Source organism: Aegilops tauschii, chromosome 7, assembly GCF_002575655.3.
Source record: "Aegilops tauschii subsp. strangulata cultivar AL8/78 chromosome 7, Aet v6.0, whole genome shotgun sequence".
NCBI lineage: Eukaryota > Viridiplantae > Streptophyta > Magnoliopsida > Poales > Poaceae > Aegilops > Aegilops tauschii.
In genome coordinates this window covers 60,234,577-60,245,398 of record NC_053041.3, presented here as the reverse complement: position 1 = coordinate 60,245,398, position 10,822 = coordinate 60,234,577, and the positions used below count along the sequence as shown (strand labels likewise).

At 44.5% G+C, this 10,822-nt stretch overlaps 1 protein-coding gene across 1 annotated transcript; it reads right to left on the bottom strand.

Moving 5' to 3' along the window:
• Positions 1–6,634: 6,634 nt before the first annotated feature.
• LOC109775812 (GDSL esterase/lipase APG-like) lies at positions 6,635–8,433 on the bottom strand. Its single transcript, XM_020334512.2, has 5 exons — positions 8,178–8,433; positions 7,929–8,059; positions 7,459–7,692; positions 7,112–7,367; positions 6,635–6,968 (listed from the first exon to the last, which is right to left on the bottom strand). Exons 1-5 carry the CDS (start codon positions 8,419–8,421, stop codon positions 6,772–6,774), a joined length of 1,062 nt encoding a protein of 353 aa, XP_020190101.1. The 5' UTR covers positions 8,422–8,433; the 3' UTR covers positions 6,635–6,771.
• Positions 8,434–10,822: the final 2,389 nt, after the last annotated feature.

Sequence of the window (10,822 nt, the reverse complement as noted above, 5' to 3'; positions counted from 1 at the left end):
CTTCACATAGATAACCTGTGCCACATCATTGGCTAGGATGAACGGTTCGTCAGTGTACCCAAGATTGTTCAGATCCACTCTTGTCATTCCGTACTGTGGGTCTACCTATACCCCGCCTCCTGACAGATTGACCCATTTTCACTTAAACAAAGGGACCTTAAAACCATGTCCATAGTCAAGTTCCCACATGTTCACTATGTAACCATAATATGTGTCCTTTCTCCTCTCGGTTGCTGCATCAAAGCGGACACCGCTGTTTTGGTTGGTGCTCTTTTGATCTTGGGCGATCGTCTAAAATGTATTCCCATTTATCTCGTATCCTTTGTAAGTCAATATAGTCCAAGATGGTCCCCTGGACAACGAGTACAGCTCATCACAAACAGTGTTGTCACCTCTGAGACGTGTTTCCAACCAACTGCTGAAAGTCCTGATGTGTTCACATGTAATCCAGTCGTCACACTACTCCGGGAGTTTGGAGCGCAGACTGTTCTTGTGTTCATCGACATACGGGGTCACCAAGGTAGAGTTCTGTAGAACTGTGTAGTGTGCTTGAGACCAAAAATGCCCGTCCCTGCATATTATTGAGTCCGGTCCTAGCGTGCCTTTTCCAGTCAGTCTCCCATCATACCGCGATTTAGGGAGACCTATCTTCTTAAGGCCAGGAATGAAGTTAACACAAAACCCAATGACATCCTCTGTTTGATGGCCCATGGAGATGCTTCCTTCTGTCCTAGCACGGTTACGGACATATCTCTTTAGGACTCCCATGAACCTCTCAAAGGGGAACATATTGTGTAGAAATACGGGGCCCAGAATGACAATCTCGTCGACTAGATGAACTAGGACGTGCGTCATGATATTGAAGAAGGATGGTGGGAACACCAGCTCGAAACTGACAAGACATTGCGCCACATCACTCCTTAGCCTTGGTATGATTTCTGGATCGATCACCTTCTGAGAGATTGCATTGAGGAATGCACATAGCTTCACAATGGCTAATCGGACGTTTTCCGGTAGAAGCCCCCTCAATGCAACCGGAAGCAGTTGCGTCATAATCACGTGGCAGTCATGAGACTTTAGGTTCTGGAACTTTTTCTATGGAATATTTATTATTCCCTTTATATTCGACGAGAAGCCAGTCGGGACCTTCATACTGAGCAGGTATTCAAAAAAGATTTCCTTCTCTTCTTTGGTAAGAGCGTAGCTGGCAGGACCTTCATACTGCTTTGGAGGCATGCCGTCTTTTTCGTGCAAATGTTGCAGGTCCTCCCGTGCCTCAGGTGTATCTTTTGTCTTCCCATACACGCCCAAGAAGCCTAACAGGTTCACGCAAAGGTTCTTCGTCACATGCATCACGTCGATTGAAGAGCGTACCTCTAGCTGTTTCCAGTAGGGTAGGTCCCAAAAAATAGATTTCTTCTTCCATATGGGTGCGTGTCCCTCAGCATCATTCGGAACAGCTAGTCCGCCGGGACCTTTCCAAATATTACGTGTAAATCAGAGACCATAGCAAGTACGTGATCACCGGTACGCATGGCGGGCTTCTTCCGGTGATCTGCCTCGCCTTTGAAATGCTTGCCTTTCTTTCAACATTGATGGTTGGTCGGGAGAAATCGACGATGGCCCAAGTACACATTCTTCCTGCATCTGTCCAGGTATATACTTTCGGTGTCAGCTAAACAGTGCGTGCATGCGTGGTATCCCTTGTTTGTCTGTCCTGAAAGGTTACTGAGAGCGGGCCAATCATTGATGGTCATGAACAGCAACGCCTTTAGGTCAAATTCTTCCCCCATGTGCTCATCCCACGCACGTACACCTGTTCCATTCCACAGCTGTAAGAGTTCTTCAACTAATGGCCTTAGGTACACATCAATGTCGTTGTCGGGTTGCTTAGGGCCTTGGATGAGAATTGGCATCATAATGAACTTCCGCTTCATGCACATCCAAGGAGGAAGGTTATACATACATAGAGTCACGGGCCAGGTGATGTGATTGCTGCTCTGCTCCCCGAAAGGATTAATGCCATCCGCGCTTAAAGCAAACCATACATTCCTTGGGTCACTTGCAAACTCAGCCCAGTACTTTCTCTCGATTTTTCTCCACTGCGACCCGTCAGCGAGTGCTCTCAACTTCCCGTCTTTCTAACGGTCCTCTCTGTGCCATCGCATCGACTTGGCATGCTCTTTGTTTCTAAACAATCGTTTCAACCGTGGTATTATAGGAGCATACCACATCACCTTCGCAGGAACCCTCTTCCTGCGGGGCTCGCCCTCAACATCACCAGGGTCATCTCGTCTGATCTTATACCGCAATGCACCGCATACCAGGCATGCGTTCAAATCCTTGTACGCACCGCGCTAGAGGATGCAGTCATTAGGGCATGCATGTATCTTCTCCACCTCCAATCCTAGAGGGCATACGACCTTCTTTGCTGCGTACGTATTGTCGGGCAATTCGTTATCCTTTGGAAGCTTCTTCTTCAATATTTTCAGTAGCTTCTCAAATCCTTTGTCAGGCACAGCATTCTCTGCCTTCCACTGTAGCAATTCCAGTACGGTACCGAGCTTTGTGTTGCCATCTTCGCAATTGGAGTACAACCATTTTTTGTGATCCTCTAACATGCGATCGAACTTCAACTTCTCCTTTTCACTTTCGCACTTTTCCCTTGCATCAACAATGACCCTGCGGAGATCATCATCATCGGGCACATCGTCTGGTTCCTCTTCTTCTTTGCTATCTTCCATCATAACCCCTATTTCTCCGTGCTTGGTCCAAACATTATAGTTTGGCATGAAACCTTTATAAAGCAGGTGGGTGTGAAGGGTTTTCGAGTCAGAGTAAGACCTCGTATTCCCACAGCTAGGGCATGGACAGCACATAAAACCATTCTGCTTGTTTGCCTCAGCCACTTCGAGAAAATTATGCACGCCCTTAATGTACTCGGAGGTGTGTCTGTCACCGTACATCCATTGCCGGTTCATCTGCGTGCATTATATATAATTATGTGTGTCAAAAGTAAGAAAATTAGACAAGTATCTATGTAAAGTAAGATTTTATTTTTCAGAAAGAAGATAAGAACAAGAGGCTCACCACGGTGGTCCCGGCGACGAGATCGGCGCGGGCGATCAACGGCGGTGAAGACGGGGACGGGGCGTGACGGACCGCTAATATAAACCTAGACAAATCTCGGGAAAAATGGAGCTCGGAGGTCGAGCTTCGAGAGGAGAAAGCTTAACTAGTGTGGCTCGGGCATTTCATCGAACACCTCATGTGCATAGGAGGTGAGCTAAAGCACCCAATGCCCTCCCCCTCGCCGGCCAGCAAATAACAGAGCACTGTGAGTGCTCTGCTCGTCAGCGATGGGGTATATATAGGCAACTCATTTGTCCCGGTTGGTGGCTGGAACCGGGACTAAAGGCCATCCTTCTGTCCCGGTTCCTGCCACGAACCGGGACCAATGGTTGTGGGCCAGGAGCAAGGCCCATTGGTCGCGCTTCGTGCCAAGAACCGGGACAAATGGGCACAGACGAACTGGGACCAATGCCCACGAGGCCCCGGCCGACCCCCTGGGCAGACAAACCGGGACAAATGCCTCCATTGGTCCCGGTTCGTGGCAGAACCGGGACTAATGGGCTGGCCAGGCCCGAACGAAAGCCCCTTTTTCTACTAGTGCATCATGTCGATCGACGATGCCAAGTGCTTGGAGTAAGTATCATCTATCAATATGTAATGTGCCAGTATACATTATTGTTATTCTTACCATCCAATTTTCAGGAAGGAATGGGTCCGAAGCTCGACACCCCGTCCAATGGGCTTAAGTCTCAAAAAGCTTCAGCGCATACTTAACATGGAGCAGTCTATGGACAATGATTCTTTCAACATTGTCGTGTGTATACTGGCATGTGACGAGGGAGTATTGTTCACAGACCCTCCTATACACTACATGGATCTACAATTTTGTGTAAGTTATCAAAATTCTGATTCAGTATCAATATTATCAACATGGTTCTAGATAGTTTTTTAGTCAGTCCATGATGCGTGATTCAACACGAGATCAAAAGTTCTGCGTTAAGGAAACTATTCAGAAGTTGGCAACTTTGTTTGATAGTTGGCCTGGGATAGATAACAACATCTCATCGTGTAACATGGTAAGTAAGGTCTTTTGTCCTTTGTTTATCATGGTTTATTGTTGGCTGTAACAGCTACTACTTGTAGATTTATCTTCCATATGAATCCATCGGTCGATATATCGTCATCGACAAAGAGGCACGTCGTGTATCTATTCTAGACCCTATTCATATAACACAATCATCGGAGATGAAAATTCTGAGGTACTTAGTGAAATTAAAAAGTTTTGCAAGGGAATTCAAAGAAGCACTCGAAATAAAGCAACCAGGATGGAATTCTGATATATCAAAATGGCAACGTTTATTTCCTAATGGTATTCCAACGAGCGTAGACGGGTAATAAATTTAGAATACAAACATTTATTTTTGTTATCACCATATTTAGTACAATAACAATTTAGGAAATTGCAGGGATTTGTCAGGCTATTTTGTCTTTCATTTTATGCTATTGTGGAACGGTAAAGACCTGAAGAAGCCGGTTTGTCCAACTCTCCCGCTTTCATGTAAGCAGACTATAAAGTGTTCCATGTAAGCAAAATCCTATGTGGAGGAGTGAGAAAGAAAGAGAGATAACAGAGCGAGCGCTACTGCAATCGCCGGGCTGCAGTACGCTAAACTAGAAATTAGCACCCGCATGCAGCAGGCGTGAGTACTTTTGGCTGGCGTTTCCCTCTCCCTTCCAATCAACGTGCTTTCTCTATGCTTTTTCACATGCAAACAATTAATGATAGTGTCCATCTAATAGCCAACTTACAGCCATCCTACTATATGAGTTAACTTTTACAATAGCTCTAAATGACCTGGCACATCCATAGAGCCGGCGGTAGGCTTTTCTATTAACCATGCTCTGAGTAAACATATATGCGGCCACTAGCCCCTAGAAGCTAGCTCACTGTAGCGAGGAGACCTCAATAGTTTCAGTCACATGTAGAGACACATTTCTTTCTTCTTTTGATACGTGCTTCAATGTCCTTGCTAATCGTCATATAGGCAACGTTTCCCAATGTCCGTTCTGTAAGTCCGGTGCGGAAGATATAGCTCATGTGTTCTTTAATTGTGCGCGAGCCAAGGCAGACTTTTTTATTTTTGAAAAGGAGGAAAGCCCCCGGCCTATGAAGTTTGGGAGACCCTTGGAATCAGACAGGAAATTTCGTTCGGTAGCCGGATTGATCGGTGAGGTGCAGGTGTTTCGAGTTCTGTTTGTGTGATGAACCTTACCAGCGATCTTATATGGAACCGGTCCAAGTTCCAGAACTAATGGCCACTACGTGCTGGTACTTATGGTGGCAACGTAGGCAATTTGTTCGGCGAGAAGAGGTGCCACCACCGATGAGAACAGCACCATCAATTGCTGAGTTGGCCATGAACTTCGTACGTGAAGCAGGGAAGGCATCGGATGCTCCGAGGTAAACATCTTGTAGAACTAAACAAATGGCTGGCTGCTTGTATGGCAACTCTGGAGCTTTAGCGGGACAACAGGTGATTAATGTTGACGCTTCAGTCTCGGATTGAGAATACTCTGGGTTTTGCGGAGCAGTCGTTCGTGATCACCGAGGGAGTTTTATCACTGCATGTATGTCAACTCTGGAGCATGTGACTGACGTGGTCTCAGCTGAGGCTGCTGCTCTCTACAAGGGGCTAAAGCTAGCCCAAAACATCAGCAGTTATAACACCTTGGTGAGATTAGACAACATCACGCGGTGGTGGACGTTTAGAAGATCATTGAAGGTTATTCTATGGTGGCAGCTCCTGTCTTAGATGATTGTCATAGTATTTTGAAAGAATTCGAGAAGGTTACTATTAAGCATCGTAACAGGGAAGGTTACTATGAAAGTATGGGTGGTTTACTGGTTTAGTAGCCAGCGACGCAGTGTCCACACTATTTTTGGCAAGCCAATTTTCTGGAGTAGCCAGCGACGCAGTGTCCACACTATTTTTGGCAAGCCAATTTTCTGGAGTAGCCAGCGACGCAGTGTCCACAACTGTACATATTGTTGACTCCGTAAATAATTCTCTGATGCTCTTCTACACCAGGGCATCAACCAAACGCTCTTCACTCAAGCTAGCCTGCCCAGCCATACTACACTGGTGCTCTCAGACCCGTCCCAGGCACTGACTTTTTCCGGGCATGATGGCCGGCCAGGACTTAAACCAAACAAGCCCTAAAAAATATCACTACCCGCTGTCGCAACCTACGGTCGACGATGCTGCCAAAGCCTCCCCGCCATACCTTCCCTCTAAAGTCACTCTTTTCAGCGTGGGTGACCACCCCACACCCGTCAAGCGTCCGCATCCTCTTCACCCACACGCCACTCGCTAGGGACGTGCGGTCTCTGACACGGACACTTCTGCTCTCTCTGCGCAGGAACGACTGAGCTGAAAATGCTTAGCTGCAGGAGCGATAGCATATTTGGCGTTATTTTATTTCAACCACCTTAAATATGTGTGTCATTTGCAATCAAATACTCATATATAATACATAGAGCTGTAGCAGATACCTAGCGACTTATAGGTAACTTACACATTATTTTATGGCTTCAACACGAGGGAATCTACAGTTTATTTTGAGACATACTTTAGTGATACGTATCATATGTAGCGTAATACTAACTGGTACATACATCACTGTACTAGGTCCAGGGTTTTACATAACCAGCTTGTTGATCCTATCAGCGAGAGAATCTACGATCACTCTGTTCGCTGCCTCCGACGGGTGGATGGAGTCCCAATGCACGTATGTCGTCGCGTTCGGACATGTCCCAATGGACAAAGAATTACAAAGGAACACTGTGAACTCCACTAATCCCGTAGCACAACATCCGTGCCTTGCCTCAGTGAACCCTGACAACATAAACCCACACATTTTCAGTTCGAATCAATGAACAGAATGAGCAAGGTTGATGCGACAAGAAAATAGACATGCATCATGGCCACCATGTGGCACCATTCCAAGGAGGCAAGGATTAGTAGCCTATGTATCCTACCATGTGCCCCAGGGGAGGTCGCAAGGCTGTGCCATGGTGTGTAGATGTCCAGAACAGCAATCCTAAGATCATTGTATCGCTTCGACAGCGAGTCAACAGCTGCATCCAACTTCCCATTAAACCTTCGTGCATCATCGTTGAGCCTTGGCACACACCTGCTTCTCCCAAGGCCAAACACCGTGATCGCCAATGGGGCGCAACCCAACGGCACTATTGAAAAAACACCAACACGTCGTGCTCCCATAGCGTAAAGTTGCTACAATTAGCAAAAGGTTCAAAAATTACATGATTTTAATCATCTGATCCTTGTTAATTAAGGAGGAAGCTGCAGGTCTGGTCTTGCTCACCGTCACGGTGTTGTTAAAGATGCCAACGAGGCGATCAGAGAACTGATCAGCATTCTCTGTCAAGAAGAGCAAAGGGTTGATGTAGTAGTTGAAGCCGAAGTCATTTGATCCAGCGCTAATAATATAGAGTGAGTCTGAGATGATGGATCGAGCATGGTTACTCCCAGCCACCACGCTCAGCTTCGATTGGTACTCTTTGAAATACTCCAGTTGTCGGGACAAAGGGATTACATGCTGCCACACACAATTCAATAAGACATAAGTACGTGATGGATGCAACATATATACATTTCAGTACACACAGCTTTCCATTATTGTTTTTTTAGAGAAAAGGCTCATGCCGAGCCCGACTTTGAATAAATAAAGCCATCTACCAGCCAGGAGTACAAATCTATTTTTCCTGTTTTTATTTGTTTCTTCCCATTATTGTTAAAGTGCCATGATAAGCCACCGATAGAGATGGTACTTACATACATACGTGATGTGGGATCGTAGTAGCCGGATCCAGCAGATGCGAAGTTGGCTCCAATCAAAAGATTCTTCCCTGATGCCTGTGGGCTAAGATATGCAGGAGGAGAGCCATTAAACCCTAGTTTCTCACCTGCAACGTACCATGCAAGTTGTAACACAAGATAAGCATGCCATAACACTGGTAAGAGTTCATGTGAAATGTTAAAAATCCATTTGTACAAACAAGATCTAATAAGGTTCTGACCGACCTATGATATCGCTAAGCAGTTTTCCATTTCCAAACCTCCCTGTAGCGACATGGTCCTTGAAGTCCCTACCGTAGGGAGCCTTGTTTGCTTTCACCAAGGTGGCTATATAATCATTGTTACCCACGCCGACCAGCGAGTCACCAAACAACATGACCCCCGGCACGGCCGGCTGGGCTTCCCTGCCGTCTGTCGTTGGTCCCACGAAGAGAAAGATGGCCAAGAACACCAAGATCCTCACCGCCATTGGGGTGGTCCGGAAGACAACTGTGCTCTAGCTAGGCTGGTCTAATGAGGTTCTTAATAGAGTTTTCTGAAACAGAACACATGTTGGCTTTATATAAGTGCTTGCACATTACGAAAACGACATAACATACATCAGTTAAAAGTAGTGATGAACTAATTAAGTTTGCACCACATATAATAGTTCTGTTCATCTTTTGTGGATTTTTTTATGAAGGTGGCGTTCAATAGATAAATCACATTGTATGGTGAATTTTCTTAGTCTCGTTAATTCTAAATCTATAGGCACACACAAATTGTAAATTTGCGATATAGAAACCGAGTGTAATTAAGTTAATAAAAATCATAGTAGTGAGTAGATGATGGCATTGGCTATCAAAATCTGTGAATGCAAGCATGTGGCAAAGCTATCAAGACCAATATCAATACGCCCCAGACGTATGGATAGTCACTATTCGGAGTAGCACATGTAGGCACAGCATGAATATTGTATACACTCGTTAAGATTTTGAAGATCCTAACAGGTGTAAAAGAAAGTTACGAGATCAATATGTCTCATTTTATTGTTCTTTTCAACAAAGGAAGGATTTTTTTTGCTCCAAATGAAGCATCAAAGAGAATACAAACACAATGAACATAAACTCGGCCTCTTCATAGATAGGATGCATACAACTAACACCAACGCAAGCACACAACAACCAGCAAGCCAATAGCAATGTCATAGAAGGCCAAAGCTTTGCATTGGCAACAACAAAAAACTCAACTTATTGTTTATTTTTCGATAGAGGGCGATTTTATTATCTCAGAATGTAGCATCAAACGGATACAAAACATATGAGTGACACCCGGCCTCTGCATAACTAAGATGCACCCAGCCAAATCCAAAAGTCTGACAAAAATCATGAAATAAAACCGACATATCGGCAACAGTAGAGTCCTATAGACCGACACTATGCCAATGTCGATGGTGGTGGTGGATCGATCCGGAGGTTATGCTTTGATGTTCTGAGTAAACGAATGTAAGATTTACTACTTTATCATCAGTTTTACGCCACTTCGTCTTTATCTGAAAAAAAACATCACTGTCATTTTTTTACAGCACGCCATTGTCATTTCAATATCTACCAAATTAAGAGGGTGTATCAAAATATAACAGTGCACATCTGAAACCATATCAATTGTACTGACAGGGAAAACACATTCAACCATATTACGAGCACAACCGCCAGCGCCAAGGATAAAGAAAGCCAAAAGAAAACTATGGGGGTGAGGTCTACACGTGTTTCGATTTTAGCCCAAGGACAAAAAAGATGGAACATACGGTGAACACAACAGACACGAGCACACCGAAGACACAGGAATAGAATTCCAGGACGATTTCTACTTTGTCTGATATGACGGGACAGCACAACGCATATCTACACAAAGTAAAGGAGCTACCTGGGGCCTATAGCTTCCAACTAATGACCTAGAGATGTCAAACGTAGCTATCGTCTTAAACACGCCAAAAACACTACTGAATAAATCATGGAACTACCAAGGATGCAAACATCCTGGTCTGAACAGCACCTGGCGTAATTTCCTAATGTAATTAACAAAAAGGGCATTGGTCTGAACAGCACCTAGCGGAATTTCCTAATGTTACACAAAAAGGGCATTGCTTGATTTTCTCTTTTTTATTTCTTTGTATCTGTACATAACTTAATTAATGAAAATTTACCATAGAACTTTTTGTTCTACGGACTTTGCTTCAAAAAAAGGATGCAAACATCATGGTCCCACTAAAGCGTATCAGGGCATTAGGCATTAGGGAAATCACAAATTATAATCATGAATGGATGCTATGTATTGTTTTTCGAACAATAATTAAAGATAGTAAAATGGAGCTACATACGCCCTCTTTCCCAATGAGGTTGGCTGCTATGCACAGTGTAGTGCGGGCAACAGCAGCTGGCCGCCAGGCGGCGGCATCTTAATGAGCCACAATCGATGCGTCACGATAGCAATATAGAAACTTTGTATTTTTTTCCAGTTTGATATAAAATTTATTAAAAATATGTTTAAATCATAAAAGTGAGCAAAATAGTCATGTGTTACAAAAATATGTAGATATAAAAAATAACTCTTTGTACTTTTGAAAATATTATTATATTTTAAAATGTTCATGTATTTTCAAAACAAAGTGCCATATAACTACGAAAACATTCGTGCAACTTTAATTTCAAAAGTGTTGATATGTTTAAAAAGGAAATTATGGTATCTCCTTCATCTACCTTGTCTAGCGTTGGTGTCGCCGGGAGGCCGCTCAGCATGTGTCGCCGAGGAGGGTTGGTCTGCCCCAACACCTGTGGCGGATTGCGGTGGCCACTAAAAGGTCTTCGTGAGGGTTCCTCTCTCTAGATCTG

Bases quoted from the DNA above. Each gene is read 5' to 3' on its own strand.
- LOC109775812 (XM_020334512.2), bottom strand. From the start codon at position 8,421: ATGGCGGTGAGGATCTTGGTGTTCTTGGCCATCTTTCTCTTCGTGGGA. The intron at 7,368-7,458 runs GTGAGCAAGACC...TGCTAATTGTAG, and splicing joins TCTTTAACAACACCGTGACG to CAACTTTACGCTATGGGAGC. The intron at 6,969-7,111 runs GTAGGATACATA...TTATGTTGTCAG, and splicing joins GACCTCCCCTGGGGCACATG to GGTTCACTGAGGCAAGGCAC.